Consider the following 26,502-nt stretch of genomic DNA (forward strand, 5'->3'; position numbering starts at 1 on the left):
GGAAGTTTTCCTCCTCCTTTCTGCCATATAGGGTATCTTGTCTCAGTGTAGCCGAAAAGCTCGGATTTGTTTAGCAAAACTGTATTGGTGAACTTTTCCACTGTATGTAACAGTGAAATACATCCTACTTCATAAAACCGAGTCTCAAGTATTTTTTTTGTTTCAAGGAAGAGCATAGCAGCAACCAAATTCTTTTACCACATGGATCTACCATCACCTGATATTTCCTTTTTTATCTTGGAAAATATACCAGGTAGGAAAAAAGATGTTAAACATAGTGGAAAATGTGAAAGGTTTATAAAAATTAAAGTCTAGAAATTATGTAAATATTATCATTGACCATCTTCATCATCATCATGTTCCAGTGAGTCATTCCAGTTATGCTTAGGGTGAATGAAATATTTTTGCATAACTCTAAAATACGTAGCACATGATTCACTTAATTTATTGGGGTATTTTGAGATTATGAGCCAATTTAAAGGGCTGACTTCTCTTCAAGGACACTGACTCAGACCAGCAAAGGGATGAGTACACCTGTCATGTTATACCACCACATTGAGTTTGCGTGTTATGCTTTTGCCATCTGAATGGGTGTGTTGGGGAGGACACTGGATGTGCTGAGTAGAACCCTTTCCACACCCTGAGAATCTCAGTGGTTCTACATAGGGCATGGTGGTGTTGCAACAGGTCACCTGGGGCCAGAGGGAGCAGTGGCTTGACAAAACCTGTAGTAGAAGAGAAAGAGAAGAGCACCTGGCAGAAAGAAACAAGATGACACAAAACCATTAATTGATGGTTTAATTCATGAAAGGAGAGGAGTGAGCTTTGATGCTGTGGACAGTGGTGCCCATTCAGGGGACCAGCCCATGAGAGCAGACATGGATAGCTGATGCCCTGGGAGGGTAACAGAGGGGCAAGAGAGAGAGGCAGTGCCGCAGCCTGGGTACACACCTGCCAGGCTTCATCACCATAGCCTGGGAGAGGCTGGCTGAGGGAAGCTTTCCGAGGGCTATGGCACCTCTGTTTGCCTGGTCCTTGCCTCACCTGATGTCAGATCCAACATTCGAACATCCATTCTTCAGGGCAGCCTCCGGGGACTTCTGTGTGGAAGTCTAGGCTGGGTTGTTACAACACAGAATTGCGGCACCTCTGCACTCTGGCACTAAATGCTCAATTCAGGGTCCTGAAAGACCTGTAAGGCAGCCACTGCCTCTTAATATAGTGCAGGACCCAGTAATGAGCTACTGGAGGGACTGAACTATGAAGAGACAAAGCAGAGATAATACACAACTGCTTAGATTTGTCAAAGCAGTATCTGAAAAGGATGAAAGGAGAAAACACCAAGTGCCAACAAGTGCCAAGCTAACACAGGATGGAAGAGTAGGGTGAAATGCTCATAGGCTGGCTTTGACATAGGCTGTTATGAGTTGGACATTGTTGTAAGCTATTGAGAGACTCAGAAAAACAAAGTATGATGGTACGTAAAAATGGAGGGAGAAAATATATCTTACCTGGAATAAGTGATCAATTCCGTGTATTTATCTACAGAGTGATCTAACAGGAACAATTAGACACAGGTAAGACACAAGAGAAAATAAAAGAGGAACTTGCACAGGAGGATACAACCACTGAAGAGTATAGAAAAGTCATGACTGAGCCTGTTTAGAAAGATATAAGAGCAAAAGACCAACTTGAAGGACAGCACATGGAAAAATTTTTATTGAATGCATAATTGACTTGTATAATTCAGCACCAAGATAAATGTAAAAATATTTAAGTATTTTAAATGATTTCTAAAAATACACTTTTTTAGTATATGACAACATTCAGAATTACATCAGAACAGATAAAGACATTTTGTATATTTATATAAGTGTATAATAGTAGAAATCCTTCAAGTCATAAGAAAATAAATGACTTTTAAGGAAAAAATCCCCACGTATGAACAGAAATAAAACCCAACAGCCAGCATCTTGTGGGGTTTTGCTTTTTGTATGATCAGTCAAATATTGTCTATCTCAAGACATTGAGCTTACATGGGTCATTGATCTTATTTCATTTGGCAAAATCACCTGGTCTTGAATGTGTTCTTTTCTGTGATTCCTTTTTTTTTGAAGGAACAGTACCTCTAAGATATGAATAGACAATAGAAGAGATTATTTGTGGGTGATATCCTTTTATCAGTGGTGTCACTGTAAGTAACAGTGCTTGGACAGGTTGTCTTAGGGGTGTGGCTTTTCAAAGGCCAGTGCTTTTAAATGGGTGATTGTTATTTTGGTATTTGCATTATACAATATGAAAATACAGCATTCGATAAATCTTGTCTGTCTTCATAATCAGTAATAGTTATAAGACATGCTACACAGGCCATTTAATTCTGGTCACCCATAGCAAGTGTCCTTGATGGAATCAAAAAATGTCTTCATAAGTAGTCCCCTTTTGGTGAGCATTCATTTTTCATACCAAAATAATACCTTAGGATAGCAATTGTAAAGCTTCTGATCATGGTGGTTTCCACTGAGAAAGATGAGAGGACATACCACATCTCCCTGAAGAGGGTACAGTACAAAGAAGCTACAAACAGGTGCAGGAGCAGAGATGGGAGGCAATAGAACACAAGTGTCTGAAAGCAGATATAGAGTATCTCCTGCCTCAGATCCATAATTTCCTCTCTTTTAAATTATGGCTGTGTTGGTTTGTTTTTTATTTTTTTGATGACTTTTGTACAATGATGACTAAGATAATTGGCATTGTTAGGAAAAGTCACATAAAAGCAATTGCATTCTGGGGAAAAATAGGAATCCTTTTCTTCCCCACTTGCCATAGCCTCATAAATTGAAACTTTTAGCTCAAGCTTTTCCATATAATCATTCTCAAGTGACTCTGTTTCTTGAGTAGCAAGCAAACACAGATCACTCATCTGTTGTTTTTGGAAGATGTCATCTTACTGCTGCTGGCTGAGAGGAGCATAAACTCTCTCCTCAGTCTAAAACTATCAATGCTCTTTAGCATTATAGTTCCTGTATAGTTAAATGTAGGAACCTGGAACTTGCAGGGGACTTTCTGGATCTGCAAGCTCAATTTCTGCTTGTCATGTATAGCTTTGTGATATTGTGACATCCATAAAGTTACCAAGCTTCGTTGGGCTCCACTTTAACATAGCTGGTTCTTTTTTTCCCCAGTACTGGAAGTGTATGGCTGCTCCAAAGCTGTTCTCTGAAGCTTAAAAACCTTTTTCTAATTTCTAGACTAAATTTATGCATGTTACATCAAAGCTGTTTGTTTGTGTGGCACTATTATTCTTCTTCATCTAAAGAATTTCTTTTCCTTTGGTAGTACTTGTATGCTGATGCATTAACAGGGAGATACTCTTACTTTTCAACCTACGTTCAGTTGTTCCGAGCAAGTCAACCACTTTTATCTTCCTCTCATAAAATAGTCTCTATTCCTTGATGGTTTCAGTAACCTTTCTCTGCTCTTCTTCCAATGTGCATTTGTTCTTTAAGCATGGATATACAGAGCCATCGTGGAATGTCTGCACAGTCTAGTGCTGCACTGGGCAGACTGGGGAAGTGCAGAGTGAACTCAGTTCAGAAATCAGAAGCAGCATAATCCTGTATGCACTAGGGTCTGCCTGGACTGCTCAGGACAGCCAGTTGCAGTAGCTCTGGAAAATGCCTTGTTGTACAGCACTAACGTAACCCAAGTGAGCTAGCTGATTTGGGGATGCAGAATTGCGAGGGCCTTTTCTGCACTTCCTTGGTTTGATATCAGTGTAAAGGCTGCCCACACTAGATTTCAAGAGATTTCCTCTTCCTTGCTGCAATGAAAACAAAATACTCATTTTTTTTTTGTTGGCGAACAGAAGAAAGCATTCTTGTTTTATGCTGGATTTACTGTTCTTTTCTGTTCCTATGATTTACATTTAGAACCAAGCTGTCTGTCAGAGTGTGCTTTGGCAGTGTACCTATTGATACTTCCAGTGTGTAAATGGTGAGGCAAAAATCCAGCCACAGTGGATAGAGTTTTGATGTGAAAATGTTTGTTCTGCTTTTAGATATCTTTGGTGGATTATAATGTGTGGAAGAATGGAAGTAGATAGCATGGAATGTAGATTACAGTACTTCTATGTAATTTAATTGATTTTCACAAAAGGTGTTGGAGTGTGTTACTACAAAGTAGATGTAGGAACATTTTTCTGAAGTATATATTATTCTAATTCACAGTGTGGGTAGAAGAAGTTACATCACTTTGTAAAACTAAATGAAAAGGTCAGCAGGAAAACCCAGATAAAATAGAAATTTTCTGGCATAAGCTCCTGCTCCTGAATAGGCATTTCTTCATTCTCCAAAATAAACATTTATACAATGATGTTCACAATTTTGAAATATAAAAATATTTGGTTTTACTTAGTTATGACTGAGGCTTACGTAACTTAATGAAGCTTACTGAGGCTTTGTTTGCCTGCTTAAAACAGACCTTTGAACAGCATTTGTCAATAATAGCAGAATTCAGAATTAGCAACAGTGCAGCGCAGCTTATTTTTCTCACTCAATATAGCCATTATCAAATTGATACATGAGCTCCTACCTTTAACTCAACCTATGCCCTCTCTGCTTTGTTTCAGGTTATGGACACACAGTGCCTTTATCTGATGGAGGAAAGGCCTTCTGCATCATCTACTCAGTCATCGGGATCCCATTTACACTGCTGTTCCTGACAGCAGTGGTGCAGCGCATCATAGTATATGTCACCAGGCGGCCTGTACTGTATTTCCACATTCGCTGGGGCTTCTCCAAGCAGGTCGTTGCAATCATCCATGCTATGGTCCTTGGGTTCATCACTGTCTCCTGCTTCTTCTTAATCCCAGCAGCAATATTTTCGGTCCTGGAAGATGACTGGAATTTTTTGGAATCTTTTTATTTTTGTTTCATTTCCCTGAGCACCATTGGCCTCGGTGACTATGTGCCGGGAGAAGGCTACAATCAAAAATTCCGAGAGCTGTATAAAATTGGAATTACGTGTAAGTGTCAAACTAACCAGCTAAGGAGAAGGTATTTTAAATTAAAAAAAACCCAAACCAACAACAATCACACTGTTGCCCACAAACTGGGTATAAAAGAACTCTCTAAGACTCTTCGTGAGTATTAGGGAGCAGCATTCTTTTATTTACGATGTTGGATGCACGAGGAGATGGGATCCTCCAAAAATCGTGCATGCCAAGTTACAAAAGCTTCATATCTTTATTTAGCTATCTAATGAATAATTCAGGGATTCCACAGATCTGTCCTTCCCATTTCCCAAAACTGTTCCTCGCCTTGACATGCCTCCCATTTTGATTTGGTGGTCCCTTAGGGTGGTCCTTTACAACCCTCTGTTGGTCATTCTGTAGTTTTCCTCACACTGTCCTTTTCTCTTGCTTTTGGCACATCATCATGCCCTTTAAAACAGTGTCCATGCCTTTTGGAACAGTGTCCAACCAAAAGGGCAGTTTTGACTAGTTTGTTAGCTTTATGTTCCTTTTATCAGTTCTGCTTTACAGAATAAAGACACCCTCTGTCTTTTGAGAAATTCCTGTCTATTAAGAAACTCCTGACCTTTACATAGCTTAGGCTACACTGATAAGCTACATAGTCTTAAGTTGCACAGTTCTATATGGCTACAAGACTTTCCTTCTCCATCCTGTGGATAGTAGTGTTCTGTAAGTTGTCGGTTAGCAAACTAGCATTAATTTAGGTAGTTCTGTAAGGAGGAAACTTCTAAGTAAGGTTAGTTTTCTTGGTTAAGAAAAAAAAGCTAAAACCAGAATCCCATTATGCTAACCATAACTACTTACTTTCTTATTAATAATAGGGAAAAAAAGCTCACATTACTGTTACGTGAATGGTTTAAGAGCATCTTGGGCTAAGATTTCAGTGCATCATAGAGCCAAGAGTATGATCCATGTAACTAAAGGTCATCTCATAAGGTGATATGACAGGTGGACAGAAATTAATCAAGGAGCAGTGGGAAATGAGGCAGAATAACAAAGTTTTTGACTCCAGTTGTAACAGAAGGTAGTTGAAGATGGCCAACTGTCAAAGACAGACAAGTAAACTGAGATGATAGCAAAGTGAGACCATAAATGTTAAATTTAAATTGTTTCATTATGTTTGACACAGAAGAGGTCGCAGTGATCAGTGATTCTTAGAAAGTGAAGCTAAAGAAATTATCTTTATGTAGGTATTCTGAGTAAATGTGTGCTGATGGCAATATTTTCCAGTGACAGTGTTTTGAAGCATTCCATTTCAGAAACAGCTTCAGTCTGAGCAGTCCTTGGATCATCAGACGCACCAGTTAAAAAATCTGAACAGCCAAAACAAACCTTTCCTGTCAGGTCCGTTTCTTAGGCCAGTATGCATTTGACTGTGCTTCTGTGCCTGATCCAGCAATGGTAATGCAGGCAAAGTGTCTGTTGACTTGTTCTTTTTGTTTTATACAAAGGAAGATTGGACCTTGAATTTTCATTCCTTGAAGCAGGGCCTTGAACTAGCCAACAGAACACTTTATTTTATTCTCCTGCCAGGCCTGTTGGCATTGCAGGAGATTTTTCCTTTACCCATTGTATTTATCTTACGAGTGGTAGTTTCTAATTATTAACTTGCTGATCTGCTAGGTTGATTTGGGGGTGCTAGTTGATGAAGTGAATGGAAAGTCACACATAGCAAAGGCCTTGTTACAGTCCAAGCTATTCTGAAAATTCAAAATCAGTAGAAAACATTATGGCTCAGATTATCCTTTTTCAAACTTTAAAACAATTAGGAAATAAATTGCAGGAAATACTAAAAGGAAAAAGTAGTTTTTAGGCAAAGTGATGACCTTAGAATATTTAATTTCAATAGGTTTTGAGGTTGTACCTTTTAAATTATTCTTCTTCCTCTCATATGAACAATTCAAGGAACCAAATAAAATGTTTTCTCTTTCTGAACTTCAATTTTCTTCAAGGTGTTTTGGAGTTCTACATCAGAAAATGCTTAGTAGTACTATAGGCTTTTCAAGAATTTTTAAGAGAACACCAGTCCTTTCTAAATAACTGGCAATCAACTGGACTGAGTTTCAGAGATAATTACAAATTCTCAGTGTAGATTTATAGATGCCTTTTAACTGGCATAGCTTTGTCACTTCTTCCTTATGTTAATGCATAGTTCCCATTTGATATATGATATGAAACTTAAAAACAATTCATAAATTTTAGCTGCAGTGCTGATTTAGGTCAGTATTTGGTATTGCAGTATTGATTTAATAGTACTCCTGGAAGGAAAAGGAGAGTGTTATTGCCAGTAAATAATCTGTAACTACAGGTGAAATATTTATAGAACAGTGACCATATGTAGATTATAATTATTAGTCTGTGCTGATCTTTCAGCACATTTAATGTTCAGCCTTTGGATGAACATGTTATATGAATAGTTATACACTTAGCTTCTGCTTGATTTACTTCATTGACATGATAAAATAATCAAGTAGTCATGCTCCTCATTAAATGTCATGATTAATAATAGGTATCTAATGAAATACTGAGATTAATAAATGCTCATTATAACAGCTTCCTTTAAATTTTAGACGCATATGTTTGGAGAGGAAAGAAAAAATAGAGCACTGTGTTCTGCTTTTCATAGGAAGTTCCATTTCCAAATGTCTCAGTTATCAGAGCTGACTATTACCTTTCAGAATCAGAGTCAGTCAGTACATGGCTAAAGTCATCAGTAATATAATTTAAGTAACACTTCCAAGTTTTGGGTAGTTTATATATGTTAGAAAAACATTTAAATAACCTTCAAGGTGTCATCAAATATAGCAACTTTGTCAGGTTTTTAAAATTCCAGGAGCAATTTTACAGTAATTTTTCATTTTGATTTTATTGGGTTTGTACACATTTCTAGTTGTTTGGTTTTTCCAGTCATTTCAGGGTGTTGGATATCTTATAATTTTAAAGGAAAATAGTTCAAAAGTTTTCATGCAATACAAGTGATTTGTCCTGCTAAACAGGTACAAATTACCATAATTACCTGCTGTCTTTTTACCAACAAATTACTATAATTAGCTGCTGTATTTTTACTTCTACTTGTAACATATAGGAATATTGAGGGAAAAATTTCTTTTTGATCTTTTAATCAAAATGTTTTGTAGGGGACTTAATCATGAAGGTCATAAGTGGGGGAGTGTGCATGTTGTAAATTTTTATATTCTGTTTCATTTAATAGCTTTACGCATTTTTCTTCTGTACAATTGTAACAGAACTGAAGCCACTAGCATTGCTTTTTCAGATTATGTGTGATCTTGTTCCTTGTGGAATGAAAAAAAAAAAAAAAAGGATGTGACAGTCCAAAGCTTTGAAACTGTGTCATAAAGAAAATTAACATACTAGTCAGAGATGATATGGGTGAGAAAAGTCACAGGATTAAAACTGTTCCAGCCCCAACGTAGTTTGCTAATAATTAAACCACTTTTTTTTTTTTTTTTGTACTCAGGTTATCTGTTGATGGGCCTAATTGCAATGTTGGTGGTTCTTGAGACTTTCTGTGAACTCCATGAGCTCAAAAAGTTTAGAAAGTTGTTTTATGTGAAGAAGGACAAGGAAGAGGACCAAGTGAATATAATGGAACATGACCAGCTCTCCTTCTCTTCCATCTCAGACCAAGCCGCCTCCATGAAGGACGATCAGAAGGCAAACGAGCCTTTCGTGAATTCCCAGTCCCCAACTTCCAATGACAGCTCTCTAAACAATTAATACAGGAGTATATCCATACCATTGTTTTGGTGCATTTATGCTACTTACCATAAGAAATAGAAAGCCCCTTTTTTTTTCTGAAAATATAAAAGCTGGAAGACTGTGCTATTTTAACAAGGATTTATCACTTCTGACTAGAAGAGACTTTTGAGGAAAATGTGGGAGCTACCCTTGGAAAAAGCAAAAAATGTAGGATGTGGCTGGGAACATTAGGCCATTTTGCCAGAGGGATAAGGAATTAGTTGTATCACTTTCAGAGATGCCAGAGAGAAAGGCTTGCACAAGCTGAACATCTTTAGGAAAGTAGGCCTTCACTGACATCCAACTCATTGAGTTGCATGCCTCATTTTCCAACTAGGTGACAGCAATATTGAAATATGCACTTTTGATTGTCAGAAGTGTAGTCACAGATTTAATACAATAGCTAGCATCTTAATCTGGAAAACATTTTCAGAGCAATATCTATAGATCTGCTGAAGGGGGGAATATCTAGATCATCCCTCTATTATTACCTAGTAACTTACAGGTGCAAATAATAATTCTAGGAATGAAAAGACAAGACTGTGGTCCCTCCTTTGCCCATGCCATTTGCATTTAAATTTCTTACTTCCTTGAAAGGTCATCTGATCACCAAAAGAGAGTGTGCCTTCAGTCTTCCATGCTATTTGTTTTCTTTTCTGAGGGATAGCAAAAGGAATTCAAAAGTTCTGGGTGAGATGAGCTTGCAGGCAAGGAAGGCGGCTGCAATTCAGGCCTCTGAAATGATCAGGAGTGAGTTTTGAGCTACATGGAATGGAATGGAAAAGAGCATATGCCATGGCTGGCATAGTCATGTGCTTATGGCATTCTCCTAGTGGATGGTTGAAATCTGTTGAGCAGAAGAAGGGCTCGGTGATGTTTTTTCCACCATACAACTCAGCTCTCTATTGGTAGTGTGGAGGAACAGAAATAGGATCACCTTTGAACATAACTCCTATTTCTTCTTTTGTTTTTCTAACTAGTACTCCGACCACTTTGGAGGAGAAGGGAATGTTTCAGGGCAAAACAATTTTTCAGTTTTTCATATGGCAAGAAAAAAAGAAAAATTTGGTTCAGATGGAACCGATGGAACCGAAATTTTTTTCCCCTTGGGAAATGTCAGTAAAAAGTCAAGATCCTGCTCAACTTCTGAAGCTGGAACCTCTTTGGCTGTAACAAGAGAGGTGTTTTGGTCCAGCTTCCAGTCACTGTGCTGAATGCAGGGATCTCAGCATGAATTTCAGTGAGCATGAGATGAGACTTATGGGTTGTAGTACTTTCTCTTCTGGCCTTAAAAATCTTACGATATGGGAATCTTGATAATGCTTTGCAATGAACAAAAGATCTGGAGGACAAATAGCCATATTAGGACAGCCTCCCACATAGAAACAGTGTAGAGGAGAGCCTTTTTCCTGCAGTGCAAGCATGCCAGATTGCCTGTAATTTGGCTTTTAGTGTTTAGAGCTGAATAATATTTTACTGTAAAAGAAAAAAATGCAGTGTGTCTAGATTTAGCGCACATGGGAAAAATACTTGAAAGTAAATAACCCAAAATATACTGTGTTTGAGCTTAATTATAGATAGCATCAAACAGATTTTTATATCTTTACTGAAAAAACTTACTTTAAGGTTAAATCAGCTGAAAGTCTTCAATTAAAATTTATATTTATAGAAAATCGAAGCTAAAGGTTTTGGTTGTTTTGAGTTTTATAGATTAGGAGAGAGCATATTGTGTTTGCATGTTCCCAGGAAAGTGGCTATTTTTATACTGCTTAAGTTAACATGGTTCTATTTATAATGAATGTTAAACAATATATATGTACATATATACATAAATATATTTATATACTGTACATATATCATAAATCACCAGAGTTTAACACACTTAGGAATGGCATATTTTTTCCCTAGTCTTCTCTTTATACAGTCAATATTTGAAAACTATGGCATTAAAATGACACTGACATAAAATTGAGAGTACTGTACTACAAGAAACATTTATACTGGGTTTTTTTCAGTGGACTCTTATTCATTGTTTTCAGTACCTTAAAATTCAAGATTTCTTTCGATTTCCATGTAACGTTAAGTTCTAAAGGATATACACAGATGTTAAATGATATATAAAGTTAATTTCGCGGCGTGTACACAATTGCAAAATGTAGACACGTGAAAAGAAAGCACAAAATTCAAAGCAGAAGCGATAAACTAAGCAGTATACTGTGATGCAGGTGAGTATTTGTTCTTTTAAATAAAGTCTGGCTTTTGCCTGCCTGCACAATAAAGTGGGAGTATTTTCTTTAGTGGTGTGTGTGCGTGCACATACGTTGCAGAAATCCTGTCTGCATTTGTACATCCTTTAGTTAACTTTCCTCAGCTCAAGAAGGGACTATTAATTTCAGAGTGTGTTACGTTAACCTTGATATTGATTGTGGCTTAGCGATGTGCTGGTTATTACTATTAAAAAAAAGCAATTAAAGGTGTGTTTGTTTTTGATTTGGATGCTGACTGAAAATAGCAAATAAAAAATAGTGACATAGCATTTATCATGTCCTTATGAGCTAACTGCTCCAATATTTGAGGAAATCTGAAAAACTGTCATTGCAGGTTATCAGTACCACTGATGAAAATATTGGCCTTCGTTTCCTGCAGCTTTACATCTTCGCGTGAAACCAACACATAAGATCAGAAGAGTTAAAACTGGAATCCAAATCAGAAGGAGAAAGATTATCATGCAAGATAATGTAGTGTAAAGTGCACCTGTTTCCTCAAGGCAAACTGTGAAGTGGATGCATGTAAACCCAAACAGAGAGCATGGGTCATAAAGCAGTGGTCCTGAAACAAAAGTTGCAAGAGAGTTAGAAATGCAAGAAAATTATGTGTACATATAAAAGAATTGCCTGAGTCCTATCCTCACTCTCCTGTCTTGAGTTGATCCATATTTACCATTAATAGCTTATTTACCATTAATAGCTTTATTCCTGTACTATAACTGATATTTGCCATATTCTCTTTGTCTTTCAGTTATTAAATATAAACATGTTTTATTGTTCTTTCAAGGGAAAGAACTGGCAGGCCATTCATTGTGTTGGGGGAAAGAAAATGGAAAAACTGGCTTGATTTTTGATTTTGGAGTTGAGTGACAGCTATGTTGTCCCTTAGAGAGCATCTCCTCTTCCCTAAGAATTTCTTCTATGGTTCACCAGTGGCACCTCGTGTGGGTGCTGAAGACTTGCTGGAGATTGAAAGGAGTTATTTTCCAAGTAGGTAACTTCAGAGACTGGAGTTGTTTGCAGCTTTAGTGCCAGCACTACTAAAATTATCTAGTTTGGTGCTTATGTCAGAGTGATTTCTTAAGACTGGATTACATTAAGAATTTACTTTCATAAGTTCTGGATTACATTAAATGTTTGTCTAGCACAGTATTTTGTCTCTGGCAATGTCTGGGAGCCAACATGTGAACTTGTGTAAGGAGAAGATGGGCGTGTAGCAACAGTTCCCCAGAGTATTGTCCTGCTCCCAGCAATGTGCAGTTCTGGATCTATGGCAGTATCTAGGAGGCATGGACAGGCAATGTAGGTGTGGTGTGTAGGAGACATGCTGCACTGATGTGCGTGCTCTCCGCGTTGGTCAGTAAGAGGCTGTTCTGCACAGAACCAAATGGAGATTTACCTGTTATTTCCCACAAAGCAGTTTCAAGTTAAGTGCTTTGCAGTAAGCAGGTGTCTGCATGGGATGGGCCCTTGAAAAAGGGATGAAAGGCAGTGGAAGACTTTTTGTGCGCTGTAACTTGGACAGTGCTGTCCTCCAGGTAGATAGGAACTTGCACAGAACTTGTTTGCTAATGCCAAATCTCGCATCTCCGCATTACAATTCGTTTTATAAATAGTAGTCAGAAATGTACCAAGATGAACCATAAGTTGCTAAAAATACGACTGCCCTTATGTTAGTCCATTATTATTCATTCTTCTAGATATATAACAGGAAGCAGTGTTATTCCAGATGTGCACCAGTACAAAAGAATGGGGCTTTTCTTCTTTGCATGAGTAACTGTCATTGTTGTAGCATGTATCAAAAAGCTTATAGATAGCAAAAAAAAAAAAAAAGTATCGTCATGTTGCTTGTTTCAAACAGAAAATGTAATTTTTGAAATCCTGGAGACTAGTTCTCCAGCAAGCAAAGTCGCATGCTTGCTTAATGAATATTAGGTACTTAATCTGTGTCATTTTTAATGACTACAGTGTTAGTTTCATCCCTTCCTAAGTTACCATTCTACATGCTTTTTATCACAGATTTCTTATCACAATTATCTTCAAAGGTCATCATGTTGCCGCTGATTATGAGGGCTGTGATGCAGTTATTTTGCTGGTGATGATGCAGGTTTGTCAGAACAATTGCCTTACCTGATAAGGATAGGACCTCACGTGTGTCAGCTGGGGCCAAATGACGTTGTGGCTGGGAGCAGGTGCATTGGCTAACAGCCAATGTCAGGAAAAAATCATCCTGGCAAACTGCTAAGTGACCACACAGTTTCGCCAGGCTTCACTGCCTGTCACTAGGAGTTAGAGAAAGGAAGAGCAAGGACATTGCCAAAAGTCATCTAAAATGGAGTTTAATGGAAGTAGCCTTTTCACCTTTTGTCTATAGTCTGCAGCTCTCTGTTACTTCAGTTGCACCATATATCATGTGAATCAGGAAAACGGTGTGGCATTTCCCCACTGTAGGTAGTCCCTGAGCTCCTGCAAGCTCCTAACAGGCTCCTGCTTGTTATCATAAGTTTTCCTGTATCAAGTTTACTGAGCGTTCAGACCCATGAGCAAGAGTGTGGGTCAGTGTCACAGGGGTAAATGTGGCTCAAGACTCTGGCCCTGGGTCTGCCTTCCTTTTTAATTTCCAGGCTGAATGGAAAGAGAAGAGTGAACTCTCTGCCTTAAAAAGTGAGAAACATACTCTTCTGTGAGGCTCAAAGCTCCCAGAATTCATTTGGTGCTAATCCCAGAGGTCTTGCAGTCTTGTGTGTACTGTGTGTATATGCAAGTATCTAGAGTAGCACATAGAGCTGTGACTTCTTTTCTCTGTGCCTAATTTTTTGAGACTGGTGGACCCTTTCAACCTTCCGAGTTTATCTTCCCCGCAATATTCTCTGACTGTCCTTAAGCACTCTCTCATACCTAGCTTGGCCATTTCATTAGGCGGCAAGGTGAGATTAAGAGAGTAGAAGGAACTTTACCGTATGCCCTAAGGACTGATGATGGGACTAGGTGAGGGGACAGGCAATCCCTGGGAAAGCCCCATTCCTGCCCATTAACTTTAGCTGCAGCCACCACTAAGAATACCACTTTATTTCTAAAACCAATTCCAATGTCTGGTATATAAGGACTGTATGATTCACTTGTCTGCATTCTCTACGTCAGCCAAGGTTCATGCTGCTAGTAATGTAATGACTATAAAAACTAATAGCTCATCTAGAAGAATTAAATGGTTTTATTTTTCTTTTAAGTGCATTGCTGCTGGGCTTATAAGCATTAGTCTGGTTTTATTCTGGCCTGCAATGCCATTTTATTCTGCAACTGTAAAGCTTCCATCTCAGGCACACATGAGCAAAAATTAATTGGAATGCTTGCATAAACAGAAGATGGCAAACTGTAGTATCAGTTTAGATAGGAATTAGCAAATCCTAATTCTGCACTCCTGGGCTGGGTTCCTGATTATGGGCAAAGATCTGATAAATTTGTGTAGTGATTGCAAGCTGTGATTTGAGGAATGCTTTCTGAACAGAGATGCAAAAAATATTGATGCTGGTAACAAAGTATATCACCACCTTTAGGACAAAGTCCCGCAAATGTTTTAATGGGCTACTTTTGCAGATTAATGCTATTTGCATGGGGCAGTAAGTCCTTGTTTGAAATTTAGTATGCAAAAATTAAACCCCGCACTTCATTTAACTCAAATTCCTGCTGCACATTCAGCGAAGAGAAAAATCAATATGAAAGACTGATTGATCAGACCCCTCATTCCCGGGAGCTCGACCTGGTACTGCTGACCCTTGCTGAGAGCTGAGAATACTCCGTGGCTTTCCTGACCCATACAGAGCATGAAGGCAGGCAGTCTTTGCCCCAGGAAGGCTTGCAAGCAACATCCGCACCTCTAGAAGATGGAGTGATGAGGGGAGAGCAGCCTTAATGGGACACAAGAAGGTAGACCACAGCTGCTCTGAGACCAAAGGTAAACAGCAAAGATGTTTACCCCTCCAGTGAAGGGGGTACATGGTGAGTACTTGGAGCGGGCAGGGGCAAGTCAGCCTGCTCCAGGTGCTGGAAAGGAGCCTGCACACAAGGCAATGTGCAGAAAGAAGTAAAATAATTTGATAGAAGGATTATCAAAGAGGAGATGTTGCTTTTTCGGAGTTACTTAACTTTTAATCTTCCACACTGAGGTGTGGGAAGCTTTGAAGTACACTGCAAAGAGACAGAGAGAAGTAGGAACTAGTCAAGCTGTTAAAATTGGCAAGTGTGGAGGGAAAAGGTTCATTTCTGCATTTTAAAGGCAGAAATGGCCCTTGTGGTGCTCTTCCCTGACATCTTACAGGAACAAAGACATATTTGCAGTAGCTGTATTAGAACAGATCAGATTTCTAAATCTGACAGAAACTGTGTCCCAGCTCTCATTCTCTGTCCCTGATGCTAATTACCAGTTAAAAATTTCCTGTTTCTTTTGGCTAGCTACACAATTTCTAATTAATTGTTCCAAAAGCAGCATTTCTATAGGACTTTGTTATGTTTTTGTCTGCTAGGTGACAGACCACATTACGTTAGCTACCAGCTTGCCCTGAGAAGAAGAGCATCCCTCAATGTCCCCTCTAGTAGGTAAAGCATGCCAAGCTCTTCTGGGTGCTGAACACAAACATCTTGACAAAAGCTCAGCTCATTCCTGGTTCAGCATGCATTTTTCAGTGGAGCACTGAAAACAGGGTGCCATATTGCTGCCAGTACTCATGGTGGTAACTCTGCAGTGGGGCTGGGCTGTGGCCAGGGAGTAAAAAGGGAAGATGGCATTATCCACCGTTGTTCCTACTGCCATGCTTTCCAGCTCTTTGGGGACCCCCAGGTTTCCCTTCATCCCTCTCCTCACCCAGCCCCTGTAGGGCACAGCTGGTACTTGTCCCTACCCCAGCTACCCTGGGGGAGATGCACGGGGACAGGAGAGGCTGTGACAGCACCAAGTCTTCTGTGCCCTACATGGTCCTAAATGTCTGAAACAGACATTGATTTTTAACATAATCTGCTGCACCCTACAAGAGCCAGGAGCTTTGTAAACCCCTTCTAGCCCATCTGCCCAGCCTCCTGGGCAGAAGCTGTTTGCCTCTTGTGTTGACCCTCAGGATGCAAGAGGTTGTCAGAGCTCAGAGAAACATGGGCAGAGCTGCTAGAAGCATCAATTGCACATTTATTTCAGACAATCTCAAAGCACTAATTTTAAGCAATAGCTCATCAATCCTCCTGCTCTCGTGGCAGTGCCTGAGGCATCAACAAGATGCTGAGCACACATCTGAATGTATAAATGCTCCCTTGGTCAGGACTGAAGCACCTTGCAGGGAGGGCATTGCACAGAGAGGGGAGGTGTATTTTTATTAACTTCAGAGTACAGCTCAAAAAAGATCTGATATTAGCCAGAGCTGCTCTAGGGCTGTGGCATCCCTCTGTGATAGACAGTGACCCTGTGGTGTGCAATGGGGATACCTGTGCTGTGACTCCCTTAGTGAGGTCTGGTTGTGATTAAAATACAACCTATTAGAGATGAGGCAAGAGACCTAACTCCAAGATACTGAGGTGATCAAGGCACCGAGGCCCCACCTCTAAACAATCCAAAACCATGTGAATATCTGCCAAGCTACTGGTAATCTTGATGGTGAAAGCGTTGCTACCTCAATCTTCTCACAAAGGAGGCTAATAAGGGTTGCGGATTTTTCTTTGCAAGTCACGCATTGAAACATAAACTAATCTCAACATAACAATAGTTTTTTGAAAAGTTTTAGTCGTGAATGCCCTTAGATGTGAGTTTAGTGACTAAATAGAGTAATGTATTGATCTGTATGAGGACAGGGCTCACACTGAATGCTTGAACAAAAATAGAACCCCTGGGCAAGTGTTAACCAGGACTTTCTTTCCCAGCTGCAAAATGTAAGCCTGGGTGAAACTTCCAGAGATAGTAGCCAGAGCAGAAAAGCAAGAATAAATGGAAAGCACTAACCCCAGTTCAGCAAGACCCCAGGAAGGTCTTGCTGCATTCCAAGAAACAGAGGAATGTGCATGCACCAAACTGACCAAGAGGGATAGCTAACACAACCATTTACTTCTGCTATTTTTCTACCTTTTTATCACAACATTTTGGAGTCATCTTGTAATCCAGGAGGTACCAACCTTCTTGAATGCAATACAAGCTTATTTTTAAATGTTTTTTAGAGACATTGCATCAGCAACATTATGCTGTCCTAATACTAAGAACGTTTGCAGCTCTGTGAGGCATTCCCTGAGGTCATGTGGTCAAATCTGGCATTTTAAGCACATCTCATTATTTAACCTCACATCTTGCTAGTCGTGAGATATAAAAGCAGTAGAAAACCCATGTGTTGAGTATTACAAGGAGTCACCATTCCAATTTCAACCTGTATTTCTGCAGCTCTCTCAAAAGGAAGCCAGTTTATCTTGTTAATTGACTTTATAAACCCTTCTGCTTGGTAGATCATGGCTCTATCACACTCTAGAAATGCAACAAGATTCTGCCCCCTTCATATTTGTGGTACTATTTTACTATAGATGAAAGCATTGACACACACAGTTTATCCAAGAATCAGAATCATGTATGAGACCTGAGGCTTCTTCCTCCATTCCAAGAACTCAATTTCTGTAATGACAAACTGGTCTCTGAAAGACTATGAGGAAGCAGTAACAGGCAGTGAGATGGGATGTGAATTTCTGTTCCTCTCTTGCTTAGATTATCTTCATATTCTCACCCCCATGCAGCAGCTACGGTGCACATTCCCATGGGAATTTAGAAATTTTAATGTAAATTTGGCCTATTTCTCATCCAAACTTCAATGGTGTGCACAAACCGTAGCGTTAACAGCTACTCTTCCATATGATACTGTTTAACTTCAAGCCCAGCTAAATGGATTATAGCAAGTTATTTGTGACAGGCTTGGAGGTGCTGGATAAATACCATCTAGAGGGACAAACTCAAAACAAATAGAGATTTGGGCTTCATATTAGCTCTAGGTATGTGTTAAAGCCATGGCAAAACAGTATATGTTTTTAACAGGCTTAAGTTTTACTCCGTTATCAATCCTCTGAGAGATGCTGCTGTCAAATGGTTTAGTCTAAGTACATCTAGCAGGTTTAATGGCTGCTAAAACTGGTTCTGAAGGAGATTTTGGGTAAGCAGTGCCCCTGCTCAGGAAAATAGAATTCATGCTCATTTATGTTACAGATGAGTAGCTGGGAAATATTCTTGGGTAAAAAATATGCACTTTAAATAACAGCTCCTTTGGTTATATTTAAATGGGTTGTACCTTTTGGGTTATTTATATGTAATGTTTTCTATTTGTTGTCACTTAGTAGGATTTGGTTCTCCTGTTCTAATAAAACAAGAAAACCCGGATGAGTGTTCAGCTTGGGACCCGGATGAATGTTCAGCTTGGGAAGGGTACAGACTGAAAGCTCTAGTTTACAAATGGTCATGGTTTCTGTAGGTAAATTTTCCCCAAAATGAGAGGGTCTCTCCCAACCCAGATCTGCTGATCTGTGGAAATGCTTGCAGGACTGGACTCAGTCCAGGTCAGAGGAAAAAGCCTATCAGTTGCAAAGACTTCTCAATTGCAGATGGCAGTACCTTTCTTTATCATATTCTTTCTTTCATTTTCAAGCTCTGTCAGCTGCCAAACATGAGAGTCTTCCCCCATTGTGTCGAATACCTCTTAAAATTTCGTGGAAAAGAGCAAGCAAAATTGTCTCAGCTGACCTGGACCACTCTGAGGTCAGGGGGAACACAAACTGGTGGACTGCCTGATAGTGTTCTCTGTGCCACTGAGTCATCCATGCACCTGGACCAACACCTTACTGCTGCCTGCAAAAGCTGTAGTGCCCTAAAGAAGAGTAAAAATCAAAATCAGAATGAACAGCATCAAGTAAGAAAGAGAAAATCTGTCCTGAAGCCAAGAGATAACTAGGAAACTGGCCTAGCATGAGACTGAACAGCTAAATCTAGTATCACAAACACATGTGACTAAGTCTCTTTTCAACTGGAACTCTGAATAATACTAAAGGAATTGAAACTCCATATCTTACATTATCATTTCCAAACCCAAGAACCATCCCTGTATTCACACAATCTCTTCTGTAACATAATCCGACATTATCTTGTAACAATCAAATACCTTCTCCCAGCATCCCTGTTCAAGGTGGCTCTGGCACTTTATTTCTGAAAATTAAATTTCTTTTTCTTTCCAAGCCAAATTATTTCAGTCTCAGTGTATACCTGCTTAAGCTTATAGCAGCTTTTATCTGAATGGAAATAATTCCTCTCTCTTCCCTTATTTATTGCTCAAATATAATTCAACTCTCAGTTTTCTCTTAACACAGCTACACAAGACAGGCCTTTTGATCTACCCTTAAGAAACAGAGAGACCTATCTCTTGTTTCTGAGTAGCCCTTTTTCCATTTGTCTGTTTATAATCATCTTTTTGAAAGGCAGTCAATGAGAAATGCACACTGACAGCTCAGTGAGGCTGTTGTGGCCCCTATCGAGTGCCAGGGCCTTCCCTGCCACCATGGAAAGCTTCTCACCTGATACTTCTTGGATCTACTGTTACAATTTTCCTGGCTGTTGCATGCAGGAGGCTAAGTAGCAGCATATGGGTTTACAGATCATCCTCCTCCCCAGTAGCCCTTGATAAAATTTCAAACACAAGGCAACAGACTTTCTTCTTTGACCCCCGCTGAATTATGCCACACTTTTCCTCCATCACATTTCATGTGTTTACTAGCCCCAGGACTACCTAATTTTTCCTATGCCATAATCCAGTCACCCATTATAAATACAGGCCTTGTCTGCACCATAGGCAATAAGTGAAATGGGCTAATTTGTGATTTGAGATACCTCTATGTGTTGGTAACACCCCTACCAATTAATCTTTTTTTTATTCTCTCCTCTTCACTTAAGTCCTTATGCTGTTTGTAATTCTTGCAGTATCCTAACTTTACAAACAAATTTGTGTGAGTCACTAAACTCTTCTGTAGAGATGAGGCCAACCGATCTGTGCTATTGACTGGAATAACCCTTTTGGCAGGACTCCCCATCTGTATGCATTTGTACATTCTAGCCAGCTGTTTCTATGATCACATTTTGTAAGTCTTTTTAGCAAGCATGATGGGGTTTGTTGTTTTTCGAACTTTACCTCTGCCCATTAATAAAATGTAACAAAGGAGGTGAAAAATGCTTGCCCTGTGTTCTTGAAAGAAAAAAGAAGTGTCTTGATGGATATCAAAACACTGGCTTTAAAAATGAAATACAAGACTTAACATGGTTTAACCTATTAGGTGTTTCTTCTTGATGTCATCCCCTTTCTCCCAGTAAGACATGGCCACAGAGAGCCTGGATACGCCACTGGTTAGGAGAACAGTGCCTTTCGTGTGCACAACATCTTCCAACAGGTCCTGAAGTGCTCAAGAGTTAAATGAGACTCTCTGCATAAGAGTAGTGCAGATGACCATGTCTCATCTTCCCTTGCCTATGAGAAGGAATACTGGCCAGGGCCAGGGCTGGCCGGTGGCTGCATGCCTTCCCACCTCTTGGCAGGTGGGATCGCAGAGAGTCTGGAAATCAAACTTCCTTCTATGCTTGCTCATCTTCCTGCCATGTTCACTAATAAAAGCGCTTATGCTGGTTTTCTCAGAAAGGTCAAACATATGCTGGCTAACAGCTCATACTGATTTGTTTTCCTCAGTAATGTAAAGTTGCCATTTGCTGGCTTTCCCAGTCTGCTGGCTCTCTGCAGAATTTGCTTCCCATTGAAGGTGGCTGCAGCTCTGTGTTCATGCTGCTTTAATCATTTCCTCCTTGGGATGAGGGTTTGTTTGTATGTTTGTTTGTTTGTTTAATCATCTCCTGCTCTGTTGTGCTGAGCTCTTGCTCAGTGCCTCACACTCCCCCACTCTGTTCCAGTGCCTGCTGTTATTCTTGGCATCCAAATCAATGCTAACTGGTATATAATCAGCCTGTGTTTTACCGACCAACATTTGTTCCACTGTCAGCTTTCATTTCAGCTTCTGCTCTGATGCCAGTTACTGTTCTGCTCTCTGGTGTGGAGCTCTGATTGCTCTGCAGGGTGCTGTACACCACTCTTTGGGCCTCTGCTAATTATGTCCATATCCGTATCAGTGAAGCTTTGCTGCCCAGTGTCACATCCCTGCTTCTTACTAGTCCATATACTTGGCCCACTTCTACTCTATATCTATATGTCCTGTCCTATTGTATTCGCAGGTTCACGTGATTGCAATTCTGTACAAAGTATTTCTTAATTTTAAGCCTAATATGATAAAATATTAAATAAATGGCTCCTGAGAGGCATACTTAGAGATTATAAGATGACTGCTTGGGTGTTGTGGTGTAAAGCTACTTCATTGCAATCTACCTGTGATAATGAAAATGCTAAAAGCACATTTCACTCAATTCCCACCTTTCCAGATTTGTATTTCATTGATAACTGGATGCATGTGTTGTGCTGAACCAATAGAAACGTAGCTACCTAGGCATTTATCTACATATTGTCCATGCTATGGTGAGACTAGGTTGTGTAGATTGGACTTGATTTTTGTGAATAAGAGGCCAAAATTAAAATAAACTTAAAGAAAAGCTGGTGTGCACAGGAAAGGACCATGCTGTTTGGGCTGGCACGGAGGGGCATAGTGGGCAGGACATCAGACCCTGTGGCTAATGAAGCAGGAGAAATGGTGTAATGTAGACAGAACAGGTGGGCTCACGTATCACCTATTCTAGTTTCTAGGAGTCTTTCTCCTCCAACATCACATAGCTGATATGTTCCAGGTGAACTGGAGGACGTGGAGTTTCATCATCCAGCGTATGAGAAAAGTCTGCCAGAAAGAGCTGAGCAGCCAGGAAGAACTCTCACACCAGAGAATCGGAATATAAAGGGAAGCAGGATATAAATTCTTGTTTTAAAAAGTTTTCTGAATTTAAGAAGCAATAAATTAAAACTCCAATAATCAAATAAGAAGGATCAGAATTGTTTACTTTTAATGTTGTGGATAAGGAAGAGATACAAGAGTGAACAGAGGATAAAATATTCTAGTAGAGATAAGATGCAGCAGTTCATTTTAAAATAATTCAAGACGACAGTCTGGATCCCAAGATAAGGAAAACAACGATACAAAATGAATCATTAGCTCAATAAGAGTCTGGCAGCTCTTTTGTGTGGCCTGATGTGTTTTCAAAACTAGACAATATTGTCTGTTGGGCAAATACCTATGGAGAGTAAACAGAGCTATATATTTTTGCAACAGATAAAGTAGATATTATCTTAAAGGGGGAGTTAATATTCCTCAGTAGACCAAATCCTGCCCCAAAATCACACTCAATGCTATATTTAAGATGATGTCATTTTCTTTTGCTAAACATGTTTGCTAACTTTATTGGATGAATGTGAGTGAACAGTCACAGAATCATCTACAGAGCTCCTTAAAGAAGAAAATGTGTCCTCTGGGGTTCAGACAGCTTCTCCTTTAACTGAGACCAGGCAGCTGGGGTAGGTGATGGCAATCAGTGACTGGGTAGGGAGAGGTCTGTGGTTTGAAGGGCAGGAGCTTCTTCTCTTCAGAGGGTCAGATTAAGACTAGATAAAAAGGAGTATCACAAAAATCCAGCAACGTGCAGAGAAAAAACACCTGGTAAGACAAGTCCTGGCAGCTTTAGCTATGGAGTGAGGACTTGCAGCAGAGAGTGATGGTGGCTCTTATCAGTGCTGGCGGGTGCAAGAGGTGTGAGTAGCCTTGCGGGCAGTCTATCTAGGTCAGTGCATTCATGTATGTGCAATGGTTTCGGTCCTGGAAAAAGGTAAGACGAAGCATGTGTCTCCTGTTCACTGCACCTTTCCCCAGCTCAGGGCCAGAGGGGGTGTGCAGGGACTGGTGAGGGGCTGTAACTGCTGCTTAGGGTGGGTAAGGCTATAAAGGAGTGAGGGTGATGCTAGGGAGTGAGAAGCTGAGACTAGAGAGAAATGAGAGGGCTGTGCTGGGAGCAAATGTAAGCTAAGAGATCAGTTTTCTTTTTAGACTCTCACAGGTTCTGTTTGGAGACCTAGAGAAGAAGGCTAGACTGCCCTGGGACTAAAGGATGAGTTTCCTATCTGAGGGGAAATAGCAAGGCAAATATAAATAAAGCCCTTGCTATGAGAATAGCCAAATATATTCCTTTGATCTAGCTGGATTTAAACCTCATCCATATGTTTATTAGCCTCCTCTTATCTCAGCCATATGCCATCTTGCAGCTGCATTTCTCTTATCACACAGCAGTGGAAAAGACTCAAAATGCCTAAAAAGCGTGTCACTATTTGAAAGGCTTCATAAAATCCCAGCTGTCATAAATCCATAACTGCCTTAACTCCTCCTTACTTTCCCCTTGATTGCCCACTCCTTTCTACTCTTAGTCTTTCCTTCACCCCTGTCCCCCTTCTCTGACCACCTCCTGCTGAACCATCCCCTTCTGGGGATCCTTGGGCACTTCTTTCCTCTGTCCCTGCCCAGTTCACCGACTGAATGGCTGCTTTAAAACACATTGTCATGCAAAAGTGTCTTCCTGGCTAGTCTCTGGCACTTTTACAAACTCAGCTGCTCCAGACATTTCTCAGGAGAAGAAATCACCCAATTCTGATGGCAAGTGAATGCCAAACAGCTGACTGCTGTGGGTGGCAGAGGTTAGGGATGAATGCTCATGAAGTTCCAAAAAATGAAGCAAATTTCAGTAAAATGTAGGCTGTTAGAGACTGAAAGTCTGGTATGTCCCTACTATGCTTATCTGGGAGAGATTTTTGCGTGGGATGTCCCCTCAAGCCTGTGGGGAGGTGGAGGTATATGTTGATGCCCTAAAGCACAACTGTAATGATATGACCTCTGATCTCCTCCTAAGGCTGGTGCTTGGCTCTATTTAGGTTGAGTGAAATTACACATAGCAAATGTCTTTGCTGCATGCAACAATCAAATGCATTTCCTGCTTGGTGGTAACCCGTAAAAGTAGGACATGAGAAACCATAAAACTTGTGCAGAGCCTGTTAAAAGAAGATGATTGTCTAGGGCTGAGGCACAGGAGCGTACAAAGAAGCAGAGACCCCAGCCAGGTTGAGTCTGAGATGGTATGAAAACCTCACCCACACAGTGGCTTGTGGAGCATATGAGCATGTGCTGCAGCTCTGCTTGACCCCATAGCCAGGCAGGAGGCAGGAACTATAGCTGTGGAGGAGGGCACAGAACCTGAGTACCCCAGACAAGCATGGGCTGAGGACAGGACCCTTCTCTTCTTTCTGGAGAAATTGTATGTCTCTTAGCCCAAGATGCTTGCTCTGTCACAACATTCTGCCTGAGGGTGTTCTCTCAAGGCAAAGCAGCAAGCCCAGGTTCTGGTGCTGCTCCCAGGGGCCCAAAACAGGGCACAATGAAAAAGTCATTGGAATAGGGATTTGAGCCTTTTTGGAGGTGCCCTGCATGAAACTAGGGTTCGGGCACCTGTAGTTGCAAATATAGGCCTCCACTTACCTGTGACCCTTCTCTTTGTTATGTTTTCCTTAGGGGAGGCTCATGCACTGCCTACATCTCACACAGCCCCAGCTGAGGGCAGCTATGGCTTGCAGGAAACCATGATGGTGGTAGCACTCTCCTTTCTGCCCACAGGGCCAGGATGTCCTGGGTGGCACCTCGCAACAAGCATGCGTGGCAGAGGACTGAGGGTTTTTTAGTTTGGTTTTGTTGTTTGTTTGGTGGTTTTTTTAATTGTACCAAACTTCACTGATGGATTTGCCCAAGACATGCAGAATTGCAGCTTTTGTGTGATTGGTTTGTCAAACCCCCCCTTTATGTGACCAGACTGGGAAAAGATCACACTGCGTGGCTACAGCCTGACACAGCTCTTGCTTCTGAGTTTATTCTTAGCTCACTGTCAAACACATCAATTTTTAAAATTTTTTTTTCCCACATCTAATAGACTTTCTCTCTCCCAAAATTTCTTCATTGGGGAATTAACAAAGTGATCCACTGGTTCAAGTAGAGACTGTATCCCCAGGAGTTCTCTGTATTGCTGAAATTTAATTTCTAGTCTGCTAACCAGGAAAAGTACTTGACAGGGAATAAAGTGGGAAGAGGACAAGGGCACAGACACAAGGCAAACTGATACAAATTTCTGTGTACTACCTTAATGAGGGAAACAACTCCAGAAAGTGCCCAGTTTTGGCAAGTCCCTCAACCTTCCCTAAGCAGCGTATTAATGAAGGAAAACAAGTAGGACAGGGTACAGGCAGAACATCAAGGTGTGGCTGGAGCCTGGACATCATTCTCATGGCTATGCTCAGCCAAGGGCTGCTACGAAGGACAACATGGCAGAAGAGTACAAACAGACTTAAACCAGTGTTCTGCAATAACATGAACTACTTCTAAACACTTTTTCTTGCACTAAATCTTCATTAAAACAAAAATAAATAAACAAGTTTGGGTGCATGTTAGGAAGATTGCTTAGAAACACTGATGCTAAGGTGGTGTTCAGTCCATCCTCCAGCCCCATCTAGCCTGACATTCGAGGACACCTTCTTGACTGCTCTGACAAGGGAAGGAAGCAAGATGTGCACAGTATCATTACAACAGGTTTATTGTCTTGCTTCAGGCTGTGTTGATCAGCTGCATGGATGTTTGATGAGTAACCCACAGAGCCCAAATCATGAGTTGTTTCACCTAGCAACCAATCCCTTTTAATACCTTTCCTTTCCCAAATAACTGACCTGCCTCTATTTAATTTTTGCCCACAGGCCCCAGCTTTGTTGATTTGACCTCAGTGACAGCCAATAAATAAGCATCTCCCTGTCTCTTGAAGTTTCAGCTAAAGGGAGTTCCTCATGCTCCTATTTCACTCTCTGAAATGCCTATTAGTTTTTTCCAGTTCCTGTTGGCTTAGTGCAATCTCAGATATGCCCGGCCAGCTGCTTTCCCTCTTTAATCCTGTGCAGTGTTTGGCTTAAGGCTGGTTACCTGTACACCTTAACAGCCGATACTTCCTTCTAAAGACTGTAGAGTATAAACCCTTTATGGCTGTATTCAAGCGTTTTGCTTTCAAACAATGGTGTTTTCAATTTCTACCAGAAAATAAGGCTGAGTGAAAGACAAAAAGGCAAAGAAATACTGAATCCTCTGAATTAAACAGGTAGAAAGTTACTCTCTTCCAAGCCGTTCAGCTGGCATGAACAGTACACCCAGCTTCAAGGTTTCACATCTTTGTAACTTTTTTCACTAAAAAATACTGCCTTCAGTATTGGACTGAAGTCCAGATTGGACTTCATAATAAATGTCTGATGTTCATTGGGAGAAATAAAGCCTTTTCAGACACTATCAGCTCTAAGCTTTTATCACCTCAGTGGCTGGGCTGTTTGCTTTTTGTGCCCTGTATGG

At 40.4% G+C, this 26,502-nt stretch overlaps 1 protein-coding gene across 1 annotated transcript in view; it reads left to right on the forward strand.

Moving 5' to 3' along the window:
* Nucleotides 1–10,628, forward strand: part of KCNK1 (potassium two pore domain channel subfamily K member 1) — a 33,400-nt gene extending 22,772 nt beyond the window's left edge. The window contains exons 2-3 of the mRNA XM_017817592.1: nucleotides 4,628–5,023; nucleotides 8,511–10,628. Coding sequence (XP_017673081.1) covers nucleotides 4,628–5,023; nucleotides 8,511–8,770 — 656 coding nt within the window. The 3' untranslated portion in view covers nucleotides 8,771–10,628. The remainder of the gene's footprint in view (nucleotides 1–4,627; nucleotides 5,024–8,510) is intronic.
* Nucleotides 10,629–26,502: the final 15,874 nt, after the last annotated feature.

The sequence above is a fragment of the Lepidothrix coronata genome, unplaced genomic scaffold (assembly GCF_001604755.1).
Source record: "Lepidothrix coronata isolate B3197 unplaced genomic scaffold, Lepidothrix_coronata-1.0 Scaffold61, whole genome shotgun sequence".
Taxonomy (NCBI): domain Eukaryota; kingdom Metazoa; phylum Chordata; class Aves; order Passeriformes; family Pipridae; genus Lepidothrix; species Lepidothrix coronata.